The 26,872-nt window shown below is 47.0% G+C and overlaps 1 protein-coding gene across 1 annotated transcript in view; it reads right to left on the bottom strand.

The window, feature by feature from the left end:
• Positions 1-2,692: 2,692 nt before the first annotated feature.
• The window catches only part of TPRG1 (tumor protein p63 regulated 1), a 78,486-nt gene continuing 54,306 nt past the window's right edge, over positions 2,693-26,872 (bottom strand). Inside the window, exons 5-6 of the mRNA XM_075132045.1 lie at positions 7,121-7,274; positions 2,693-4,304 (exon numbers count right to left, since the gene is read on the bottom strand). Of these exons, the coding sequence (XP_074988146.1) occupies positions 4,110-4,304; positions 7,121-7,274 (349 nt within the window). The 3' untranslated portion in view covers positions 2,693-4,109. The remainder of the gene's footprint in view (positions 4,305-7,120; positions 7,275-26,872) is intronic.

Raw genomic sequence — 26,872 nt, forward strand, 5'->3', positions numbered from 1 at the left:
GCAGCCGTACTGAGCCCCGGCGGTTCCCACTGTCCCCCGTCAGAGTGTAGGGGGCTCAGTATTTAGAAGCCCCTTCTGAAAATCGGGCCCTAAGCATTTTGCCCAGGTTCACACAGCAAGACAGGAAGAAAACCCAACCGCCCCAGTTCTGATCACTAAACATCATGCTCTCATTAATTTATACCCACATCATGCTAGGCACTGAAAAGGACCTTGTGCACATTTATTTAATAGGTGCCTGAAGCAGCAGCTAAAATTCCAGGATCAAATCCGCATCAGAAACAAAGGAGTCCCGAAGGAAACTCCTGTGGCCATTTTCACTAAAAGACGCACCAGTTTGCAACTGTGCTGTTACAGCTCATTCCTAAGGACGCTACGTGCTGAGGAGGTATAACGAACCTGCTTCCCCTCCCCCCCACAAACTTCTTTCCCTGCGGTGGTTATTAATATTCGAATCAGACATTAGAAACTAAAATGGGCTTGAAAACAAAAAGCTTAACAAAAATACTTTTTTTGCAGTTCCTGCAAAGCCCTTGAACTCATTAAAGTTGAATTGTTGAACTCACGAAAGAGATCTGAGGTTTGTGTGTAATACACAAACCACATAAAAGGCACGTTTCCAGAAACAGGTTGAAACTAATACAGTTCTTGCACTGAAATCGTGCAGTACAGCATTTAGGTCATTGCGTGAGACATCTCTATCAGCACGCTGACGTCAATAAGAAAGGAGATGATCATCAGGAAAAAGCTTCCTGACAGAGAAATTCACTGAGACATGAATGGCTTCCCAAGTGGTGATACAATATCCAAAGGACAAATAGGATGAAACCAAAGTCCAGACTTTGTGACTGTCTCCCATCCCCTCTCTCCCCTTGGACCTGGTAAAACGTCGAGCCAGCATCCCGGATCTGAACTCCCTTGGGGTTGGATAAAATCAGAACAGGCTCTGAATGTCATGGCTTGGAGAAGAATCTAGGCCCCATTGAAGTGAATGAACATTTACCACCAACTTCAACGGTGGCCAGAACAGTCCCACTGGTGGTAGCTCTGTGTTTTTCCATCCCACTAGGCTATGGAACGCTCTCGTTAATCTTCCAGCCCTCTCCCTCAGCATTTTAGTGCTCGTGTAATGTGCCCTGAAGATGGACATCAGTGAGCCAAAATCCACATATAATAAGCATGAGTAACTGCAGTTCAAACTTCCCAAGAGTGCCCCTTTGAAAAGTCTCTGCTCCCTGATCTGGTGGGACCCTCTCCAGGGGAGAGTGGAGACTTCAGTCTCCAAGCACTGTTAAGTCTTTAGGCTGCAAATGAGTGAAAGTCAGTCACAATTATGGTGAGTATACTTTTGTTAAGTGAACACCTGTCTCAGGTAACCGTAGGACCTGCCTCACACAGGTCCTCAAGAAACCCAGTGTTAATAACCTTTGTTCCTGGGAAGGATTCAATCAAGCGACCTACATTTTGGAGGCTCTGAATCCCAGTAACTCTGTCTGAATCAGAAACAAAAACAAGTTCAAAATATTCTTGACAAGGTGGAGTTTAGCCAATAAAGCTCGGCTTGTGTCTTTAAAAGCACATTGGCAATGGAATGGCAGGGGGTTACTTTGAAAGTTAGCTTGGTATGAAAGAGCTACACAAGCAGAATGTTAAATCCCAATAGGGAACAGCATGAACTAAAAGCAGATATTTATTTTCCTAACACCTTCTCAGCAAGATCCCAGTTTCCTAGGCAAGGATTTTTTTTTTCTTGCGCAAAATTATTGTGCTATGTTGCCAGTGATGCCTTCCTAAGAACAATTGCCAAAGATTTCTCATCCCACCTCTTCCAACATTGCAACATTTCCTCTTGCAGGCTGAATAAAAAGTTCTTGCCTTGAGGAGGGCAATGCTAACTGACATAACAAATTAAAGGGTGAGGGGAATCTGTAACGGATGCAGAGAAGAAAAATAAAACACATTTGCTTCATTCCTGGCTTGGAACTTCAACTGCTGCCCAGTCTGGAGTCAGAGAAGGTGGTTAGATTTGAAAACATTTTTGTTATATTTTGGGTTGAGATGGATCCATTAAGGGTAACACAGAATTCAAGGATTCAAGAATCTGTAGAGTCCTGTGTGCTGACAACCCTTCTGGTGTGACCAATGGTCTCACCCACTTTCTGGTTTTGGTGGCATGCCAAGCAAACAGGATGCTACAACTTATATGGTACATTTGTGGTTTGCATTAGATATTCCATGGGCTTTTGATGAACAGTCCTTAAAGGATGGGTGATATTAATCAACGCCAGTTATTAAATGCAACCACTGAAGACATGCCCATGGTGTAGGCCATCAGTGAAGACTATAGGAAATCAGATTTTATATCCTGTTCTTATTTCTTTCTACACCACCCCAGCACCCTGATGGTTCTTTCTTGCCTTGAACTCTCTGATGCTGCAGAGACATCAGATACTGAATAAAATGGAGAACATCCCATAAGTCTCTAATGGCCCTCTCTAGATGACAGAACTGTTTGGCTCGGGAAGGTTTCACTGTAGTGCAGAGCCAGGGCATAGAGAAGAAAAGCAGTATGTTGCAGGGCCTGTAGGTGAGGAAAATGGGAGAGCCTTGGAGACAACCCTACCCCCAAAAAGAAAAATAACATTGTCCACTCACTTATCTGCCACCTGGAACCTAAAAGAAACACAACCACTGAGGAGATTATTTTATTAAAATCTCAAATGACAATATACTGTGATGCTGATCCTTAAAAACCAACAAACTCTGAGACCCAATTATACTAGCCACTTATCTATTTAGCCAAAATATTCTGAAGAGTCCAAAAAATAATGTGTCTGGTTTTGTTGGATTTTCCCCCATTCTAACATCTTATGCAGAATATGAAAAGTTTATGAGTAAACATTTTTTTTTATCCTTTAAGATTTGTTTCAAGATATTTATTTCACTGTTGTCTTTTGCAATGGGTCTGATCTGAAAAGAGTTCAGAGCAATGAGAGTCTTTCCAATGACTCTGAAGGGCTTTGGACCAGGTGTCATGTGACCAGAGAAACAGAGAAAATTCCTTTCCAGATGTGTCACTGGGTTACTCCAGAGATTCTCCAAGTGATCCAAACAGAATTTCAAACACAGCGGCTCTTTAAAAAAACAAGAGAGATCTTAAAGGGCAGCACTGAGGATAGTGTAGGATGTCATTTCCAGGCACGGATTGACAGATATAGATGCAAGCACAAAATAATATATCCGGCATGTGAGAGAGTGCAGATAGCTAAAGGCTCGTATCAATTCCGGGCCACCTCCAGAGATCAGTTAAACTATTTCTCTGTAGCGTGAATGTTAGTCCTGATGTTTGAAGCAAGCACCTACTTACTGTGCTGCAAAGTTCCTAGAACCCCGAGATGGGAAACAGACTTCAGAGCCCCATGGTCACTGAAGAGGCAATGGGTAGCTGTAGGTCCTGCACTGCAGATTTCCAGGGACACTGCGGGTCTGTCTACGCGGCTCACAATGCAGCGCGGCTGCAGCAGCTCTGTGACGGGGACAGTGTAGTCACGCTCCCGGCGATAAAGCGCTGTCTGTACCGGAGCTTTTCAAGTGCTAAAACTTTTGTCACTCGGGGGGGGGGTGTTTTTTCACACCCCTGAATGACTAAAGCATTATCACTGAGAGAGCCCGTGCGGACACAGCCCCAGTTTTAAGCAGTGCAGCCACTGCATTGACATTAGCAATGGGCCGGCTGGGCTAGACAGCTTAGTTTGGGGTGGAGTTTTTACACAAGAGATGGGCAACAGCTGCAAAGATTCAACTTCAGATCTGAACTTCTCCCAGAGTTTGGCAGGGTTCAGGTGTGGAGTCCTGGTTTTGATTCATTTCTATTGCACACACCGTAAAGAGTTTATAATGCATCCATATTCATACACAGTAAGGGCTGAAAGGCCCAGGAAAAACGTTGCAAAGGGAGGGAAATTTGCCCCTGGGCAGAGGGCCAGCACAAGACCTATGCATCACTTAACCTTTGCATCTTTTTAACCTCTAAAAGAAATGGGGCTATATGCAGAATTTAAAGGACAGTGACATTAACAAATAAAAAGCACTCCCCACCATGGAGAGCTTCAAAAGCCAACACTCCCACGGGCAAGGGAATAACCAAGTTTGTTTCGGTTCCCGATGAAAGACATAAAACCCGTGTAGGTGTTGATCAGGAGGGGTTGATTCAGGACCACAACTCCGCTGGTTTTGCCTGGCGCCGGGTTCTTGCTCTGGGCAGTCTGAATGGCCCGGACCAGCTGAGTAGTGAACTCGGACATCTATGGAAGGAAGGAGGAGATGACAAGAGTGAGAATTATGTGAAGTTCTATGGAAGGAGCTGCATGTTGTGTTTGGCTTCCTTTCTCTAAGCTTCAGTTGCTGAAAGGAAAGCAACCTGTCTCGTCCGTGCACTGAGCGCTCAACTGTCTGCAGCAAATAATCCGTGTAAGTGAATCCTCCTCAGTTTGCTATGGATGCATATATACAGGCATCTCCTCTTGTCCCTCAGCCACCCCTCTCCCTCCCCCACCCCCAAAGAACATTCCTCTGTCCACCCCAGTGGAAAAATGGCAGAGGCCCAAGGGTTAAAGATTTTAATACCAATGTCTGGGTCTCTGGGCTGCCCAGACCTGCAGAAGAGCTCTGTGTAAGCTCGGAAGCTTGTCTCTCTCACCAATAGAAGTTGGTCCAATAACAGATAATACCTCCCCCACCCACCTTGTCTCTCTAAGCTCTAGGGATCCACTTCTTGTGCGTGCAAGACAGGGACTTTTTGTAGAGGATCAAGGACCAGAGAGATCAGGAAGTGACCTCCAGCCCTTAAAGCCATCCAGAGAATGTGAAGAAGCCAAGCAAGGTGCATAAAAAACAAGAGTGGAAAACTGACACAGGAAGCCAAAATAGGTGAGAAAGTGGTGACAATGGAGACAAGGAAGAGGGAGAAAGTTTGTCCAATGTGAATGGAACTGAACACCAGGAGTATGGGCTCATTAATCACAGTCAGAGCTCTCAGGAAGGAGCTTGTGAAGAAAGTATATTTGTGTAAAAGTGAGCTGAGAATCCTCCAAGTGACATATCTGTGGTATAACAGAAAGAGAGAGAAGGCTCCTTGTCTCATAGCCAGAGCAACAAGAACACCAGTGACCCGAGTGAGGCACAGCATTTTCTCGGTTTGGAGAGACTATGATTTAGGAATGAAGAGGGTAAATAGTAAAGTGGGGGGAAGCTACTATTAAAAATATTAAAATATTAAAAAAGAAGGGGGAAAAGATTTCTAAGTGGACCTAGGCCTAGAACCCCAGGTCGGGAGCTTGTCTTTCTAGAATGGGCAGAACCAAAACCCAGGATCCAAACATCCCCAGACTTGGGCTCCAGATCCCAAAGTTTGAAAAGCATTTGGATTCAGTGCTCAGATTAGATCCACAGCAACAGCTTCGAGCAACGAGCTCGGATCCCTACCCAGGTTCTGATCCGGGCTTATGTTTCAGGCCCATTTCTCTTTTTAAGCAAACGCAGGGCTGGTGAGACATTCTGGGCCGACAGTGCTGGAGACTGATGTGCTGTTTCTCCACAGCCTGGGATGTGTACAGAACTGGGGATGTGTCAGAACAACGCACTGCCACCCCTGTGCTTCATCGCTGACCTGGAGGGGAGGGGAGGTCAGGCCCCAAGCCCATTGCTCACTCTGTTCAGACTCCCAGTTAGTGACAATTGTAGCGGTGGATTTTCTTAAATGGACACCTCTCTGGGAGCAACTGCACTCAGATGGCCCCCTCCCTGAATCCTTCTCACACAGACAGCAACTTCCAGCTGCTGCAGAGGTCAGCCTGACCCCAACCCCTAGATCTGAACCCTGTCTTCCCCCTAGTCTCCCGCAGCGTTTGTGTACATGGGGGCGGGTCAGCAACTGAACCTGGATCCGAAATTGACAGCTGTGCCCTATCCCCATCATCAGCTGAACCAACACCTAGCATCCAAACCCGTCCGCCCCCACCCAGTGCTCGAGTCCCAAAACAAGATGTGTCGGAAGGCACTTCCGGTACCGTCACTCCTGAATGAAGGTAACGCAAACTGGGGCAGCTTCTCCTGCCCGCAGGGAGCCCCGTGCATCCTGTGACAGGAGCTGCCGCACTCGCCCTGAGCGCCTTTGCTCCGCCCACCGGGGACTACACCGCACTCCTACACCGCCACGGGCTCCCCTCAGCGCTGAGTGATCCATCAGCAGCACCAATCTCCGGATGAGCCCCTGGCGCCTCCTGGCAGTGGGCAGAAATCCCTCCCCACTATCAGCATGGAGCAGCGAGCCAGCAGCACTGATCCCAGCATGCTGCTAAATACAGCTCTGCCCAGCACCAGTGGGGACCGTGCTGGGGGGGGCACCTGCTCCAGAACCCACTGGGGTGAGTGGTTTTCTCTTCACAGATGCTGCAGTCCCCCGCAGCTCTAGCTGAGAATAATGGACAGCTCCCCTCTCCTCTTCCCAACATCCCAAGCCGCGGGAGTTGCTAAGGGGCTAAGCACTTTTTGAATGTGAAAAAATGCCCCTGAGTTCTTCTGAAAATCTGGTCCCATGTGACCTGCTTAAAGTCACATGGAATCTCTGTCAGAACCAGGAACTGAACCCAGATGTTCTAAGTCCCAGCCCAATGCTTCAACTATAAGATCGACCTTTGCCCCCTTTACTCAGAGTAGATCCTAGCTCCGTTCAGACTTAACATGTCTTATATCCCTTTTTTATTCTACGCATATGTTAAATCTGTACATATACTGTCATACGAAAAGGGCTGCCTTTATATTACACAATCAGTAAGTCTAATTTGTGAAACACATTTGCTACTCATATAGCATTTCTATAGCAGGGCTGTATATTTTTGTTCCCGAGGGAAATGCACAAGCTTTCGTCTCTCTCATATGATCACATTGGTTCATAAAGAAGTTCTCTCAGTGTATTGCTATCACTTGAATTACTGAATGCAAGGAGAATTAAAAAGGGTACAGTTAAGAAATTTAGGCCCCAAACAAACATGCCTTTCACCTTCCAGGCATTCCACAAGTATGTATTTCTCCTGCTATCCGGAGAAGCCATGCTCCATACCTGGCAGATGGCACTGAACCTTTCAGTGCTATTCTTCACTGGATGTTCTGTGAAAGTTGCATAAGGGATATCTGTGGCCCATGGGTTCCAACGGGACAGGACAGATGGCTCTTTCAGATTATCCCAGTAGATCCTCAGGCCTTCTCCCTCCCTCCTGGAGAATGAGCAATTCAGACAGAGAAAGGTGTATTACGTCGGGCAACTCGTAACGGAAAGGTTATCAATCATCCTGGACAGGTAGCTTTTTTGGAAAAGGGTTGATTTGATCACAGTCTATAGCTATCTACATGGGGAATAAATACTTAACAGTGGGCTCTTCACTCTAGCAGAAAAAGGTCTAACATATCTGGGATGGACAGTCCCATCTTTCAAATGAGAAACTTAGGGTTTTCAGCTGCATTCCTCCAAAAAGCTCTCCAACTTCACTACATTTCAGTACAGTTAAAAGTTGTCTCCCCATTTTCTTCTCCCATATTGTCTCTATTTATAGTGTAAGGGCACCCCAGTGCTATAAACCACTGGATAGGGTCAGGGATTAGCTTTCAGAACATGAGTGCTGGTAGTTATAGACCTCATCTTGGGCAAATAGGTCACTTGATCAGTAGAGTTAAAAAAGGACTTCCCTTAAAAACTATGGGCCCAAAACAGAAGCAGTTACACAAACTCCCTCCAACTCCAGGATATCAAATTCCTTGTTTTGCAAAACTAAAACATCCTAAAACCAAATCCTACATCCAAGCTGAAGTCACTGGAGTTCCACCAGCATACAACTAGTGCAGTCCAGTGGAGAATCAGGCCTACTGTTAATTGTAGATCTATTTTTAAATGTCAAAGCATTTAAGCACTTTCCTGAGGTCAAAGCATGTACTTAAAGTTAATAATGTGCTTAAATGCTTTGCTGAATCAGGGCTTCTAGGGATACAATATTATGTACTTGTAGCCTCCCATGCACCCCCTCATGGCCAGCAGTGCCTCTGATGTGCCCTGCTAACGATTTCTCCCTCAACAGGCTTCCGTGACAAACTCCACACAGGGTTTTCTTCCCCGTTCCCCAGCCCTTCTTTGGGGTCCGAGTTTATTCACATAAATAAAGCTCCAAGATTAAATCTTACGTCCCTAGACACCGTCCATTGGTTTTACTCTCTGGTTGGGTCAGTCCCAGGCCTGTAATCTCACTAGGGAAAATTCTCATCCCAGGTCCTTCGGCTGGAGTCTGCTCAATCCCAACACTCTCCAACTCACCCTACTCCCAGGCCTTCCCCCTCCTGGGCCTTGCCTGCTTTGGCAGACCAGGCCCCTACAGAGCTAGAGCCTCATGTGCCCAGCCCCCAGGTATCAGGGTCTTTCTTACTTCCTGCAGTTTTCCGAGCTTCCCCCTTCACTGCAGCCACCTGCTGCCCTTCAAAGGGAATTACCAGATCCAGTCCAGGTGTGCCTCAGTAGTAATCACAGTTGACTAGCCCCAAACCCTGCAGCCCTTAAGTGGTGAGCCAGCATGTTATGTACATATAAAAGGAAACATATGTTGGTGAGTAGTGGGTTTGCAGGCCCAAGTTTTGCTATGGTCCCCTTACAAGTATGCCAGTGGAAGCTGAGGGCAGTCATGACCTCATACAATCAGGTCCTTGGTTTGTAGGTACCATGGCAAAGGAACAATAATGTGCCCAGGTAATCTCATTTGTTCCCAGGACAACATTACAATCCCCTGGCTGGAGAGTGACTGTGAGCAGTCTCTAAGGTGCCACAAGTACTCCTTTTATTTTTGTGAGCAGTGGTAAATACAATGGTGGGAAATACAACGAGAAGTTCGCCAGGCCTGACCGTTCTGAAATGTGAGTTTATGGTTTCATTCGTGGTTCTTAATTCAAATGGCGGCCAGCAATTCAGCCAACCCTTTTTAACCAAATCCCTTCTAAGTGTTCGCTAGCTATACAATATGTAGGTAATGAAACCGGAAGGCTTATTGTTCTAAACCTCTGAAACCAGCCCAGAACAGGAGAAGATCTTTTTATTTGTCTATAAATTAAAATCTGGGCTTTCAGGAAAGAAAAGCTAGTACCTACCTGCTCTGCCACCGCAATGCTTCAGCGTTTCCTGTGTTTAGGAAATCTAGCCCTTTACTTAGGAGTACAGCCCCTTTGGGGATGTTATTGTGGTTTCTGCATTTACTACTATGTTAAAAAACAAAAAAACAGACTGATCCAGGGTTTTCTTTGTAGAGTGTACACACTGCAAAATATAGTAAGGATCTTGGCACAAATAGGAGAGGTGCTTTCAGACTTCGGACAATTATATTGGAAATTTGAAACTCAGTAATTTTTGCATCTAATCCTCCCTTTTTTTCCTGAAGATTAGAGACCTTTCTCTAAAAAAAAATTTTTTTTTTAAAGGAAAAGATTTCAGTATGTACCTTCAACACTGACATTTTTATCTCTATATACAGCACTTCTCCCCACTCCCCAGCCTGGCAACAAAACCCAAGCTCAGTGAATATTTTACGTGTGTGCAGTTAATGGAGCATTCAGGCTTCAGTCCATTCAGAGATCTCACACAATGGAATATTAACTGCGTCATGTGTCAATTTGCGTGCAGATTTCATTCTGTCCAAAAGGAATGTACATTTGCCAATTCCTCCTGCCAGGTCAGCTGCCGAGTTAGGTTCATAAGCAGGGTCCCAAGGACCCTCACCTACAGCACACTGTCAGTTTCATAATTATAGTAACATACAGAGCATGGAGCTGAACTAAACCTCTGTTTCTTCAAAATTTTGAGATCTGCATGCATGTCTCAGCCCTGATGGGGAGCAGTGGCAATCTTTTCTGCTGCAGAGATGTACATGGGATAAGCAGCCACATCAGAAACGAAAGCATGAGGAAAAGTGAAACAGTTAGGCTGAGACTTTTAAAGTTAATTTTAATGGGAATTGGGCATCCAAATCCTGTAGACAGCTTTGAAAACATGAGCCTTAAAGTCCACACGCTAGCAGGGGAGGAGTAAACTGCTCCTGATGGCAGAGTCCTGGCTAACAAATTGTCACCACAATGGTAGGCGTGGCACAGAATTTACTACTTTCTGGCTCCAAATGTCTCCACCACCCTGAGCTAAAGGAGAATCTCCATGGGCAAGACACAACCACCACCAAAAGCCCCACTGAGATTGAGATGAGCATTGATTGCCATCTTTATTATGAGTTGTGGATTGCGGTGTGACATTACAGTCAGCATTAACATGTCTCACCTGAATTATAAGCTCTAAAAGCTGTGAGTGAGCTGAAATCCCTGGCAGAGATTCAGCTGCCTCTAGATGGGATGATACAAAAAATATGTTGATCTTTAAGAGAGGAGGGATGGAGGCTCATTTTCCCCATCCCGGTAAGTGGGGAGAGCTTGGTTTTAAATGGCCAATTCGGTCCACGGTTTCACATTATTGTTCACTGCACTGCAAATGTATGTGATAATTTACAGAGGAACTGTGCTTTAAAACAACTGATAGGGCTTTCTACTGCATTTCATTACACAGGCCATGTCCATAAGGTACTCAGGCACCATGCTGATGTCTGTGGAAGAAGGACCTGGAGAGAACCCCTACATGCTATGAATTCTCTGGCTGACGATGCTCTCATCTCCTCCTAGAGATCTTCTGGTTTGCAAGCACCTCTTCCCCCACACTAAATGCCACGTGCGGGTCCAGCCTTCTGTGAACAATGGGGGATTCGTCACTGGATGAAAACCAAAGGCAGGAAAGTTCAGTGTGAACACTGGAGAAGTTTGAGAGTAGCAGCCGTGTTAGTCTGTATTCGCTAGTTTTTGTAAAGTCCAGCCACGAGGAAGTTTGCGTGGAAGGTTGTTTTTTTATGCCGGGTGGGTTAAGGGAACCATTGCTGTGGCCTCTTGTGGCATGTAGTAGTTTAGATAGTTTAGTGTCCTTTTTCTTTTGTAGAGAAGCAAAGTGTGTGTTGTAAATGGCACCTTAGAGACTAACCAATTTATTTGAGCATAAGCTTTCGTGAGCTACAGCTCACTTCACCGGAGAAGTTTCCTTAGCCGTAATTTTGGAGAGAGTGGACGAGTTTCCCCAGGGGAACTGGTGGAAGGCCTACTGCTAGAATTCAGAGTAGCAGCCGTGTTAGTCTGTATCCGCAAAAAGAAAAGGAGGACTAGTGGCACCTTAGAGACTAACCAATTTATTTGAGCATAAGCTTTCGTGAGCTACAGCTCACTTCATCGGAATGCATCCAGTGGAATGCATCCGATGAAGTGAGCTGTAGCTCATGAAAGCTCATGCTCAAATAAATTGGTTCGTCTCTAAGGTGCCACTAGCCCTGCTAGAATTATCATGCTTGGGACTGGACAAAAGCAACAACAAATATACCAAAGGGAGCAAACTGCACTGATCAGAGGGTCAATTGCTTTGACTACTGTTCTAAAGCCATGTCGTTTCTCTGTCCCCGGGTTACAAGTAGGGACTAGCCCACCTTACTCTCCTCCTCGGGTCTCTCAGTCCCACATCCCGCGACCTGCCATGCAAGTGCAAATCCATCTCCAATGGAAATTTTTAATAATTAGCTGAAGCCAAGTGAAGCAGCCTAATTGACGAAAGGAGGGAAACGGCAGCTTCCATCATCTCAGCTAGCTGCACCTCTCCCCTACTCATCTCAAAGCTCAGCAAGGGAATTACAAACATAGCCTGGGGCAGCAAACACAGATTTACAAGGAAGCACAGACATTTGTTCTTGCTCAGAAGGCTGGGTGTGTGCATGTGGCCAAAAGGAGCAAATAGAGGCAAATAGAGCAGAAATTTGCAGAGTCCATGCATTTAAAAGGAGGAGGAAGAAGAAAAACTTAAACCCTTCCCATTAAAACAAAGGTCTTGGCAATACAAAATGCTACCCCACTTTGTTTATTTATCGACACAAAGGAAGAAGCGAGTTGGCACCTAATATTATGGGTATTAAATGCTGGTTTTCTAGTCACTGAATGACCTCAGACAGAATATTTTCCATTACAAGAGCCCAGAAGACGCTGGCACTGAGTCAGACAGTAAGATTTTCAGAGTGTGTTTACATTCTACCTATGGCCCCGGGCTGTTCCAAACCCATAGGCAGGTGCTGCCTTTATCTGCTCTTTGCTCACCTGGCTCCTAACCAGACCATTCGGAGGCTTTGGGCTCAGACAGGTTAACTATTTGCTGACTCTGGCAGTCAGAGGGGCAAGGAACCTCAGGGACATTTATAACCCCAGGGGGAGAGATGGCAACACCAAGCTGTCATGTCTCCAGTGGCATATACCATGAATACATCGAATAGTAGAGCGCTCTTTAAATCAGCAGACTAAGAGCCAGTGGCTGGGAGTTGAAGCGAGACAAATTCAAACTGGCAATGAGGTGCACATTTTCAATAGTGGGTAATTAACCATTGCACAGCTCACCAAGGGATGTGGCGGATTCTTTGTGGAGTCCTAGGATGGAGACTGCATGTCTATCTAAAAGATACACTCAATTACACATTATTGGGCTGTTGGCAGGAATCACTGGGTGACATTCTCAGGGCTGTGTTATGCAGGAGGCCAGACTAGAGGATCACCATTGTCCCTTGGAAGCTCTGACAAACTCCACCCAAAGCTAACCCTGGGGGCAATCACCAGGTCAGGTTATGAGATCAGCGGCCAAAGGGACACACTAGAGAAAACAGCTGAGAGTCACAGAATCGTGTATTATAAGCAGAGGTGGGTACATTTAACAGGTTCCTTACCCCAGGTCCATTTTAGTATTCCCCCCCCCCCCATGCCTCATTCTGACCCTCTTAGGGACTGCAGTGCAGTCTCCATGGCCCAGCTTTGAGAAAATAGTCTCCTTAGGAGCTGGAATATCTGTGGTTCATACCCTCTCTTCTTTGCTTAGCTTAATTGGGCCTATCGTGCACTGGCTCCTCTCTCTTGGGTAATATGCCTCCAAGAGATGTTGTGAGAGGTTACACCCTTTATACCACACAACCTGGAAGAATGATAATTACACACTTAACAGCGGTATTTACAAGGCTATTAGCAGAGCCTAGGAAGAGTGAATTAAAGGTGGGGTATAAAGAAGGGGCTTTACCAATAACCCAGGGGGTTAGTCATGCTTTCGGAAGGCTTGGTTGCGGAGTAAGGTAAAGATAGATATAAGGGGACTCACAAGGGACTGTGCTTGGAAACAGAGGCCCTGCCTATCAACCTGGAGCTCACTCATCAGTTCTGGACTCCGCCTCCATCTCCTCCTTCCTAATTCCCCCTTTACTCTGCCCCCTCTGCCCAGCCGGACAGAGTGCATTAAATCCTGAGTGAAACGCATCCTCGCCTATGACTCTGTCCCGGCCTACACACTACCCAGTCTCATTTCTTAGCACGGAATCCCATCTCCTCTCCCCCTTCATCTCCTTCTCCCTCTCTTGTCCCCCTTTGCCTTCTCCCTGCCACCCCCTATGCCTAGAATTCCCTCCTCCCTTCGTGCCAGTCCTCCTTCCTACCTTCACATCCCGCCCCTCCTCCGTACTCAGTCCTGCTGTTCAGACTGCAAATGCCCCCCATGTCAGTTAATATACAGTCAACTGCGCATTGTACTGAATGAGAAGGAACTAAGACAGAACCTTCTCCTGGGTGTCTCAGTGCATTTAGCTCTGTCTCCCTGGCATTCAGCATTGTAAACTACTTGGGATGAATCTCATATTATACCAAGCACAATGTCAGTGCACGTATAATGAAAGAGCAGGCACAAGCTCCTCTGACGTCTATAATAGGCCTCCCGGCATGCTTGGGACTATCACATCAGTGGCAGACTTCCCCACTGCTGCCCGGAAGTCTAAAGTCTGTTATATTCATGGCCAGGCCAATCCTTAAGGGAGTTTTCACCCTTTAGTATGCAGTTAGGTCTCTACACACCAAAACTCTGTCTACTCAGAAACTTGCACTTCTTGAAGAGACAAGTTTACACAGAGATGTAGCAGAGCTCTGTGTAAATCAAAAGCTCGTCTCTCTCACAACAGACGTTAGTCCAATAAAAGATATTCCCTCACCCACCTTGTTTCTAAAATTAGAGTGCCCATCCAGCCTTTTTTGCACAGTTTTAACTAAATGGGTTTAAAATCACACCTTAAATTGAACCAGTGCAATTCTGCAGTTAGATAAGCCCTTGCTCCCAACACCATAGATTCCAGCCTCTCGTATGTCAAGATTTCCTCACCCCACTGAGGCCAAAGGGCCCAATCCAAACTTTTTGCCTAGCCACTCTTTCCATATGGAAGCAAAAATGAATGTTTCATTTATTTTTTCTCTCACGATTAAAAAAATAATAATAAAGTAAAGCTGCTTTGTTGTTTGGACCAAAGACAATGGAGGACTTTAAGCTCCTCCCTAGATCAATTCAGCCACAGCTCCTTTCCATAGTTTTACATTGTGCATTCATCCGGTCTCATCAGATATACAAAGTCACAAGGATCTTGGTTCAGTACATCTCTGGTTAGTCTGGTGACTCATTTCCCCTGTACACTGCAATAGCACAGAATTACGAAAAGAATAGACATATGGAAACAGACCAGAGCCATACTGCATAGTGTGGTATACTGCCCCAGGAAAATTCCATCCCATAATGCACCATGGGCCAGATTTTCAAAGGCAGTTAGGCTTCTAAAGATACAGATAGGTGCCTAGTGGGATGTTCAAAAGGTTTTAAGCAAGTTAGGTGCCTAATCTCATTGAACTCAATGAGAATCCGTTCTTGTTGGGGGATAGGGGCTTATTTAGTTTCTAGCTGGATTCCTCGCTGAGGTTCTCAAGGAGCCTGGTCCAGCTCCTATGGTAGATGTAACCACAATACAGCTACAGCAAGAAACTCCTTCAAGTGAGTGGAGAATGCATGCAGAAGACAAATTTCTCAGTGAAGTCTCTTTCCCCCTCCCATGAACTTTCTGTGACAGATATAACGATATCCTGCAATATCCCGGACAAATCTTATTGAATTGAGTTTAATACCTTTGGAGTCTATTGTATCAAAAATGCAACTCTTTATATTTTCATGTGAGATTGTATGCAATTTAGGAGGAGGGGGATGCTAACCTAATTCCCCTGGTTATCAGCCTTTTCAAGCCCTGCCCTGCGGACGTTCGCATATACTAGTTTAAACGGGTTTCTCCAGGGACCCACAGACAAAGAAAGGATTTTTGGATCAATAGCCTGGTTTTACACAGCCTCAGGCCCGGCTTCCTGATCCAGCAAATGCACAGGACCCCTGCTCCACAGAGGGCCCCAATCGTTAGGGAAGGATTGGAAGGACAGGGCCTACTGAGGCCCCATAAGACTGTGTGCTTGTTCTGAGCTGAGGCTGTTACACATTTGTGAACACAAAAAAGACCCTTTTAGTGGTTTGAAGGACACACTTGCCAGAACCTCTGTAGGAGATAGTTTTTTGGTGGGGGAGGAGGGGATGTCCAGTAACCCTATAGCAGGCATGTAGGTTCTTTTATTGTTTTAATGTTTCCTCTGCAGTGCTTTTACCTTAGGAATAAAATAGACTTGCCCAGGAAGCATTGTATGGTAACGTATAACTGTTGGCCATCACTCCGCTACTCTCAGAACTGAAGAGAGAGCAAGGAGGCCTATTTAGGCAGACTGTCTTTGGCTGGCAATAACACAGTGAAGGCAGGGAACTGTGCAACCTGGAACTACCCCGATCAGAAGGGAGAGAGACACGAGTCTCCACCCAAGAAAAGCAACCACCGGGGAGCCAGGAGTTTGAGAGTGGGTGCCCTCACTGAACCACTACGGGAAAATACAGGCACCATTGCCCTGAACTGTGATACTTACACCTCGGCATCATTAACTGACTCGTAGGGTTGCCAACTTGGTAATACTTAAAACCCGGACGGCTGGAACCTCCCCTGCCCCGCCTCTTCCCCCCAAGGCTCCATCCTGTCCATTCCTCTTCTCCGCTTCACCCAGAGGCTCACTGCTTTTCCCCTATCATCCCCCACCCCTCAGGTCAGGAGGGACTCACCTGATTTGCCAAGGTTGGGAGCTACAGCTGCCCGACGCAGGTAGGAGGTGGCCCCAGCTGAGTAGGGGCTAGCATGGGTGATGACCCAGCGCCTCCCCAACTCCCTTGCCTGTAGTAACCAGGCTTTGGGTGTCTGGTCAGTAGAGCTGACCGGACACTGCCAGGTCACCTTTTCGACCAGAAACCGGGCACCTGGCCACCCTATAAGTGAGTGATTTAAAAAACAGCCCAAAGTCTAGCTGCAGCACCAACATGCTCCCTCTTGGAAGGGGTTGCAGATATGACAAGCTCCTACCAGTTAGAGCCATGGGAATGAAGCCAGAAGAAAACACTGGAGTCATCAGACATTGTACATGGTATCTGAAATGTGCCCACTTCTGGCAGGACAGGAACACCCTGGATAATGCCTGCACAACATAGAGCTTCTACCGTCCAATCCAAGGACATCTTTTTAGACAATGCCTCGCTACTGCCTTGCTGTGATAATCCTGCAAGGATTTGCAGCTCTTTCTTTTATAGTAAGTTAATTACTCTCACTGTTTTAGGAGCTAAGTCACTTATGGAAGGTATTTTCATCCCGATAATTGTATGTTCCCTGGAGGTCTTAGCAGGGTACTTCACGTCCTCTGTTCTATTAAATGCTTTAGCAAAATATCCCAACTTCCAAATGTTGAGTATTTTTTCTGTTTTTTTACATCTTAAAGTTTAGCAAAAGAACTTCAAACTTTTGATTTGACCCACTGTATTACGATTACAGGGACAAACCATCCCGATGAGTCGAAAGAATAGTAAATATGGCAGGCGACCAGCTTGGCTTAACGGTGAAATCCTAGCAGATCTTAAACATAAAAAAGAAGCTTCCAAGAAGTGGAAGGTTGGACATATGACCAGGGAAGAGTATAAAAATATTGCTCGGGCATGTAGGAATGAAATCAGGAGGGCCAAATCGCACCTGGAGCTGCAGCTAGCAAGAGATGTCAAGAGTAACAAGAAGGGTTTCTTCAGGTATGTTGGCAACAAGAAGAAAGCCAAGGAAAGTGTGGGCCCCTTACTGAATGAGGGAGGCAACCTAGTGACAGAGGATGTGGAAAAAGCTAATGTGCTCAATGCTTTTTTTGCCTCTGTCTTCACGAACAAGGTCAGCTCCCAGACTGCTGCGCTGGGCATCACAACATGGGGAGTAGATGGCCAACCCTCTGTGGAGAAAGAGGTGGTTAGGGACTATTTAGAAAAGCTGGACGTGCACAAGTCCATGGGGCCGGAGGCGTTGCATCCGAGAGTGCTAAAGGAATTGGCGAATGTGATTGCAGAGCCATTGGCCATTATCTTTGAAAATTCGTGGCGAACGGGGGAAGTCCCAGATGACTGAAAAAAAGGCTAATGTAGTGCCAATCTTTAAAAAAGGGAAGAAGGAGGATCCTGGGAACTACAGGCCAGTCAGCCTCACCTCAGTCCCCGGAAAAATCATGGAGCAGGTCCTCAAAGAATCAATCCTGAAGCACTTACATGAGAGGAAAGTGATCAGGAACAGTCAGCATGGATTCACCAAGGGAAGGTCATGCCTGACTAATCTAATCGCCTTCTATGATGAGATTACTGGTTCTGTGGATGAAGGGAAAGCAGTGGATGTATTGTTTCTTGACTTTAGCAAAGCTTTTGACACGGTCTCCCACAGTATTCTTGTCAGCAAGTTAAAGAAGTATGGGCTGGATGAATGCACTATAAGGTGGGTAGAAAGTTGGCTAGATTGTCGGGCTCAATCGGTAGTGATCAATGGCTCCATGTCTAGTTGGCAGCCGGTGTCAAGTGGAGTGCCCCAGGGGTCGGTCCTGGGGCCGGTTTTGTTCAATATCTTCATAAATGATCTGGAGGATGGAGTGGATTGCACTCTCAGTAAATTTGCGGATGATACTAAACTAGGAGGAGTGGTAGATACACTGGAGGGCAGGGATAGGATACAGAGGGACCTAGACAAATTGGAGGATTGGGCCACAAGAAATCTGATGAGGTTCAATAAGGATAAGTGCAGGGTCCTGCACCGCTACAGACTAGGGACCGAATGGCTAGGCAACAGTTCTGCGGAAAAGGACCTAGGGGTGACAGTGGACGAGAAGCTGGATATGAGTCAACAGTGTGCCCTTGTTGCCAAGAAGGCCAATGGCATTTTGGGATGTATAAGTAGGGGCATAGCGAGCAGATCGAGGGACGTGATCGTTCCCCTCTATTCGACATTGGTGAGGCCTCATCTGGGGTACTGGATCCAGTTTTGGGCCCCACACTACAAGAAGGATGTGGATAAATTGGAGAGAGTCCAGCGAAGGGCAACAAAAATGATTAGGGGTCTGGAACACATGACTTATGAGGAGAGGCTGAGGGAACTGGGATTGTTTAGCCTGCAGAAGAGAAGAATGAGGGGGGATTTGATAGCTGCTTTCAACTACCTGAGAGGTGGTCCCAGAGAGGATGGTTCTAGACTATTCTCAGTGGTAGAAGAGGACAGGACAAGGGGTAATGGTCTCAAGTTGCAGTGGGGGAGGTTTAGGTTGGATATTAGGAAAAACTTTTTCACTAGGAGGGTGGTGGAACACTGGAATGCGTTGCCTAGGGAGGTGGTAGAATCTCCTTCCTTAGAAGTTTTTAAGGTCAGGCTTGACAAAGCCCTGGCTGGGATGATTTAATTGGGGATCGGTCCTGCTTTGAGCAGGGGGTTGGACTAGATGACCTCCTGAGGTCCCGTCCAACCCTGATATTCTATGATTCTATGATCATTTATCATTTGTATTACCAGACCACTCGGAGTCCGAGTCATGGATCAGGAGCTCATTGTGCCTGGCGCTGTGCAGACACAGAACAAAAAGACAGTTCATGCCATAAAGATCTTATAATCTAAATATAAGACAAGGGACAACAAATGGAGAGCAACGGTTGGGAGAGGACAAGGAAACCATGACAGTACTGGTCAGCATAGCAGGCTGTAGTGTCAGCACACCAGCACTGTCAACCTTGTCAAGATTTTTGTAGGCTCCGTAGCCACGGAATTGTAAGGAGGGATGTGAAGGACAATGAGGTAGTTTTCTTGAGGGCTACAGGGAGCTCCTCTGAGTGAGACAAGCAGCATGGGAGGTGCTGGTTTGGAACTGTAATAAGAGAGCAATGAAGGCTGGAACCATCAACTGACTGGAGGCAGGAAGTGGGGAGCCAGTGGAGGGATTTGTAAGGGAGAGAGTTGTAAGGACCAAATGCCAAGTTTGGATCTGGGTTCAGACTCAATCATCTCCAGAGTGCAGATCCAGGGATTTTTGTTCAGGCTCATCTTTAGTTATTGGATGTTATAAATGGCCCAGTCCAACTCTGGATGGTTACCGATCCATTGCAAGCGGATCCAGCCATTGGATCTCACCATGCTTCTAGGTCCCTTGAATCTGGGGAGTGACTAATTATTGTTTCTAGCTCTAGAGTCTCATGTACACCCATAGGTGCAGACCCTGGGTCTGACACTTATCTTGGACAGGAGGACCCTGTAGTCCAGCCACCTAGAACCCAGAACCAGTGTCACAGCCCTCCTGAGCCCCCAGCCCCCTCAGCATCCACCTGGCTGTGGGCAGGGGGGTTTCTGGTGACATCCTTCAAGGACAGCGTGGCCATAAAGCAAGGAAACACAACCTCACCAAAGGAATTTCTTAACCACAAACACTTTACTCTTAAAAATCACAAGGCAGTTACAGCCCTATGAAAAATGACTAGCTCCTGAACTCAAACCTTCTCGACATCGTCATCACCCCTGTGAATTCTGGGTTTTGTCCAACTCCTTTAGGCAGGCAACTCTTCTGGCCCTCTTGGCCTGGCCATCTTGCTTCTGGTGGTGGAATAGCCTCCTTTGATTCAGGCTACACTTAAAGGTTTTACTAGGATAGCTACAACAGTTAGAATATGAAAAGAAAAAAAAAATCACATCCCTCTGCCAGTGAAAGCCCTAGCAAAGACACAGTCATAGCAGCAAAACAATCATTTTGCTGGTATAGCTTATTTCATTCAGGGAACTAGTATAAGCTACGCTGGCAAATGCACTCTTTATCAGTGTAACCGTGTCTTCACTAGGAAGCTTTGCCGATATAGCTATACTGGCAAACCTTTTCTAATGTAGACAAGGCCTAGGAAACCATTCCTCTTAAAACTGTCTGTGTCCCTGTGCTTCTACTGAGGAATTTCCAGGCTCCAACCCCCTGTCAATGTCTAGGTAGAAAATCATTCCAAGTCAATGGCCCTGCTGGTATCAAACCCATTGCTTCACTAAGGTAGAGCCATTCCATGAGCTAGTCTTTGATTGTTCTATCACCTTTTCCCAGACATAGTCTGTCCACTAGGTGCCCAGTGCCTGCTACAATATGAATGCTTAGAGACGCACTCAAGGTGACATTCAAAATAGAGGTTGAAATACAAGATGGCATTCACAAAACCAAAATGGAATTCTTACGCCAATGTGAACATATCCCCCAAGCCATCACACTGGATGCTGGACCCCCTGCCTTCACTACTCACCCAGAAAGGCACTGCTGGGTCATCACATATGGTTAAATTCATCTCTGTGTGGAGACAGATTGGGGATGTGCCTTTTGTTTTGTGAACCCCTTTTTGACTGTAACCTCTATGCTGGATTAAGAGACATCCAGTTTATATTGCAAACAAGTCTACTCTTGACAAGGCCAGTCTACCCTAAACACCTCAGAGAAGGCTACCAATGAGAGAACCATCAAGGGCCATCATTGCTGCATGACTCATCTCTGCTGGAACAATGGATTTTCTACTGGCCAGGCCATTGTCTTTGAATGACTCTACGTAGAAGTTGACAAGGGGCTGCAGCCAGGAATTCCCACAGCTGAAACACAGGAGCAAAAAGCGGGACAGAGACTGTCTTAAAAGGTGGCTGCTGCTTCGAGCAAAGCAGCCAGACCACCACCACAAGCCAGAAAACAAGGCTAAGGAAAGAAAAGGCAGGAAGGGCTGCATACCCTAAGGAAGCTGAGCAAACCTCAGACACACAGGCGGGGAAGATCAGACTCAGAGGGAGTGTGTTCAGGATTTTGTTGTTGGTGAAAGATCTGTGACCTTCTAGTGCTGTAAGAGTAAAAGTGTATGTGGCTCAGAAATTCCTTTGCTAAGCTGGTATCTCTTTGCTTTCCTGACACATTGTCCCGGAAGGGTTTGACTAGAAACCAGAGCTCCCACAGCCAAGTGGACACAGGGGGGACATATCTACGGAACTAGGAACTCCAGAGGGCTGTGGCACAGGTTTATGAGTCACGGCAGACTGCAGGCTCCCGCTGCCCAAGGAGGGTGTCAGGCATGGGGCATGCATCTGGAAATGCACATGAGAGACGGAGGGCTAGAAACACCACTAAGTCACTCCTCAGATAGAGGGGCATTAGGAGACTGTGGGGCCCAGGACTTGGGCCCATTTACAGCAGAGTGGTGTCTGCCCAGAGGGAGGACAGGGCCAAGTTATAACAGCAACAAACAGCTTAACTCCTCAAAATATGACACAAGTGGTACACAGACCTTCAGCTGGTCCCCACTGCACAGGAAGGAGTTTTTCCCATAGACAGAATTGATACACATGCTGCCTATAACACATTCTACATCTAGACTACACTGGTACTGATACCTGGCATATCTGACTAGGGTGGGCCAAAAGGTATTTCAGAAGGGGAACGTTTACATGCCCCGCAGGGCTAAAAAGCACAGCACAAATGCCATGACTCAGACGCTGCCTGGAACATGTAATGAGGATATTTAACTAGATCATCATTTTATATGTTGATTTATTTTCAACTGGAGAAAAAAAAAACCCACCTACAAACATACCGATTTAGCCTTCAGATGAATTTTTGGTGTTACATGTCAGCTCTTTTCCCCCCCACACTTAGAAATTTGCATAGTACGCATGTCAAGACCCAACATGCAAGGGAAGGAATATACAGAAGGCAGAGCTAAGTCTTGGAGACATCCTCTCCCTGCCTGCACTGCCAGGAGAACAGAGATCTGCAGGGGGGATTCTGAAAATCTGCATCTGGCATCATTGGTGGAAGGCCTTCAGCTCAACGATTCATGCCTTGACCTGGTCTGACACAGCTTACATTCAGGGCATAGGCATAGGGTATGCATCCGATGAAGTGAGCTGTAGCTCATGAAAGCTCATGCTCAAATAAATTGGTTAATCTCTAAGGTACCACAAGTACTCCTTTTCTTTTGGCATAGGCTCTGTTCACCCTGTGCTTTTTCCCAAGAGGATGGTGTGTCGGGGACTGTGTTTGCTTTGTTTTGGGTGAGGTTTTTTAATTCACATCCATGCATTCACAAAGCCGAGAGGGAACGTTAGTTACACATCAGGGAATGGGTGCAAGGCAGAACAGCGGTGCTGTTCCAGAAGAGCAGGAAGGGATACAAAGGTGTCAGTTTAAGAGCTTTTCTACATGCAGATTGTAGCCGCCCGCCCCCCCCACCCACCCACCAGCTCCTAAAGGACCCATTGCAACACCCACAGCCTCTTTTAGACAATTTTATTATCCAAACTTAAACACAACACAGTTCCTCAGCCCACTCTGGGCTATGGTTCCTGGGGCATTTTCCCCAGTCCTCACAGGTGCTCACTGCCTCCCCTCCCAGGAGACTCTGGCACTCCTAGCTCCCCAGGTCTCCCTATTCAGTGAGAGCCCCACATCCACTCTCTCTTCCCTTTTCCTGACTGGCTTTCAGCCTGACTCACCCAGGTTTTCCCGCACCAGATCTTTTCGCCTGTAGGCACAGGTGCTCTCTTTGAAAGCTCATTTGGGTCAGCTGATGCAGAGGAAGGGCACTGACCCTGCTCCCCATCCCTGTAAAGCCATGCCCACCCCTAGGCAAAGCCTTCACTGTCCATACCCTTCCCAGGGCACCGACCATAAACCTTCAGCTCCTTCTCCAGGTCTTCAAGGTCTCTGCCCCAGCATTTCTCTCTCCCTCAAGCTTACCAGCCCCAAGGGTCAGGCGACCCTCTCCTTCTGAATGGCCCAATGCTCTGCCGGCCAGCTGCTCTTTTTCTCACCGTATCAGCTGTAGCGGGCGTTCTACAGCTGCCTGTTGCTGTGGCCGATCCCCAGTCCTCATGACGGGACCCATAAAACCGGAGTCCTCTGTCTCTTCTCCCACAAAGGACCCCTGCTTTTGCCCTGGGCCCTTATCGGAGTCCCCGTGTGCTGATGAGGTCCTGTCTGCATCCCCACTGCATGCTGATCAGCCCAAGGCCCTGTCTGCATCCCCTTTGTACTGTCTTTGGCCTTTGCCAGGAGCTTCTGCTCCCCGGTACCCTTCTCTGCCTTGGTGCCTCTATCTGGGGAGGTATTTCCTTCGCTCTGCAGGACTCTCCACAGGATGTCATTCTTCCCAAGTTCCCTCGTCAACGGGCAGAACTGCCCGATGCATCCCATAAACACTCAGGCCACCTCCTACCCGTCCTGGTCCAAACCTCTCAGTAATCGCACCCCCACCTGGGCACCCAAATCTTCAGAATCCTTGTTTCCCACCATCTGAGCTCTTAGTGGGGCAATAACTTCTAATGTGCCCCATCTCCCCCCAGCAAAATCATACAGCCCCCGAGAACCCCCCCGTCCTTGCCCCTTTTGGGGCCATGGGACCAGAGTCTCCTCCGTTTCTTCTGCATTTGCTGCACAGTCTTTAAAGCACAGTTCACACAGGGGCAAATGCTTTTTACGTGCCCGAGTCACCCACAGCCAAAACATTTCCTGCATTGAGCTTCACACCTCAGGGTCCTCAAGCCCCTCTCTCCTGCTTTATACCTGCACCCACCGGTCCTTTCCCGGTGTGGGATCTCCAGGAGCTACCGCTGCTGTTCCCTAAGCATGGTCAGTCACGTCTGCACCTCCTGCTGCTTCTATCATCTGGCTGCCTGCGGACACTGGAGCAGGAACTCCTGCCATTGCCCCATGCAGCAGCTTGGGAGGATGGAGCTTCTTTCAGCAAAGCCTGCTTCCACATGCTTCAGCTCCATCAATTCCTGGTCCCCCGAACTGGATGGAGTATCTGTCAAATGCAGGCTTCCATTTCCCCTGAATTCCAGGAGCCAATGATCGGCCCACATTCTCTGCCAGGTGCAACGAGGCAGGACTTCTCCCCAACTCCCACAATCTCAAAGAGAGAGTTTTATTGTCCAACTTAATACCAAAACAATTTTGCCGCCCACCCTGGGCTACAGTTCCTGGGGAATTTCCCCCTTGTCCTTTCAGCTGCCTCCCTCCCAGGTGACTTTGGCAGCCCAAGCTCTCCAAGTTTCCCTATTCCCAGGGAGCCAGCAGTGAGAGCCCCACATCTGCTCTCTCTGCCTCTTTCCTGGCTGGCTCTCAGCCTGATTCACCCGGGCTCCCCCTCACCGTGTCTCTCTTTGTCTGTAGGCCCCGGCGCCCTCTTTGAAAGCTCATTCGGGTCAGCTGATATGGCAGAGGTGCCCTGGTCTTGCTCCTTCTCAAAACGACCCTCCAACATGGGCTCGTTTAGGCTAAGTTGATTAGGAACAGGTTTGAGCTAAACCAAAACAAGGGCATCCACACACAAGAGCACTTACATACACCAGAGCAAATTTGTGTAGAGACAAGGCCAAAGCAATTAGTCTCCTTCCAGTGACCTTCCCCCATGTTTCATCTGATGCCCTCCTGTTGGTTGCATTTCCTGCTTCAATCCTGCCTTACAACCGCTCAGTACATAAAATTATGGCACTTTGCACCCATGCACTGGTAAATCACACATTGCACCTCTGAATTTGACCCAGGTGCATTTAGAAATGTAGAAAAATAGTTACGCAAACCCTTTATGCCTCGCTGAGATGGGGCAGGTATATTGCCGCACTTCGGTTTGCCTTGAGAGCACCAGGATACACTGGTGAAACAAGACCTGCATGTAACATGCCAATCGGCATGGGGCTTCCGTTCATATACATGGGATTCTTTATAAAGTGGTTATTCCTCGGGCCGTGCCCTACGAATGTTCTCAGAAACGTCCTATGTGCAGCAAAATATCTTACTCTTCTCTAACACCTTTATAGGTCACCTGCCAATGAAATGCTGTCACCTCTGGACTAAGAAACAAGACGCAACATATGCTGTGTGTGTCCATTTGAAACAACAGGGGGATTGAATCGACAGAATGCGATTATCGCTGATAGAATTTGGCCAGGGCTAACCCCCCGAGGCACGTGATCGTCAATGTCAAGTGATCAGGACATTGGTTTTGCCTTTCTTCCGAAAGGCAACGATCGCAGCAGCTGAGCACCTCCTGACACCCACCCAGGACCACACTCCAAACTTTATTCCAAGGGACCAGCATCACCTACTGAATCACCCAGTCAAATCTACGGTCGCAAATGAATTTTCCTTGCAGGTCTCCTGAGCAAAAGCTAACCAGGCCCAACCCTACTTAGCTTATGAAATCACAGCAGCCCCAGGCATTATGACTCTTCCAGGACATCACTGCCTCCTCCATAAACTCTGAACAACAGCAGACGATGGGTGGTACGGCTCTCCTCACACAAGCTGGCTTTAAAGCCTTTCAGATTTTAAATACGCAAAGCTCGTTGATGAATGGCATCAGGCAATTAGCAATCTGCCTGCAGTGAGCTCATGTCTCTGCTACCAAGCAGAGCAATGGAAAGGAGACCAGACACTGCATAAAGTCCTACCCTAGCCTGGCCCTAACCCACTGAATGACTCCTGCATAGGCAGCTGCTGCTGTCAAGACAAAGGGCATTTTTCCTAAAACAATGCCACACCATGGCCTTACTGCATGCAGTGTAGCATGTTAATTACTAGCCTCACTTCAGAACCTATTAACATCGCTAAATCAGTGAAGGAAAATAGTTTTCCCTTGATATCAGACATTAAAGCCACAGGAGTTAGTTTATCTAGATTGTGTTACATTTGAGGTTTGTTCAAGTATATTTCATACCCTCTAGACTTTCTGAAAACAAAACATGTTCTGCCATATTTTACTGCTCGGAACTGAAGGCTTGATCCCAAGGAAAGGTTGTGACATAGCATCAGTCCTCCGAAGACCCCGAGGTTTTCACAGCCACCTTTGGAGGCCCCGTAGGTAACTGCTAGCCCCATTTTACAGATATGATTAAACTGAGGCACAGGAAAGTGAAGTGATTTGCCCACGGTCAGGCCATGACTCAGTGGCAGAGTAGGGAAAAGCAGTGAGGACACCTGAAGCCAAGTCCCTGCTCTAGCAACTAGCTAATGCTGCCTCCCTAGATGCTATAATGTATTGAGAATCACACAGCCTAGAAATCAGAGAAGGAAAGTAGCAGTTAGCCTAGCTAGTCTACCTCCTGGCCTGGGCAGGATGATTTCCTACAGTAAGCAGTGTGATTTTATCATTAGTCTCATGATATTGGGTCTTTTGTTTAAAGCCCCTACTCTAAGACTCATGTTATATCACAATAATCTCAGATTTCATTTTAAAGAAATAAGTTTCTAGCCCTCATGGTTGGAGAAAGGAGTTCAAATGTGACCGGATTGTAACCTAAAGGTTCAGAAACTTGAAACTAAAGAGAAAAACCTCTTGAGTGTTTGCACTCAAAGAAAGAGATCCTGGAATCATTGTGGACAGTTCTCTGAAAACATCCACTCAATGTACAGTGGCAGTCGAAAATGCTAACAGAAAGTTGGGAATCATTAGGAA

This window comes from Caretta caretta, chromosome 9 (assembly GCF_965140235.1).
Source record: "Caretta caretta isolate rCarCar2 chromosome 9, rCarCar1.hap1, whole genome shotgun sequence".
NCBI lineage: Eukaryota > Metazoa > Chordata > Testudines > Cheloniidae > Caretta > Caretta caretta.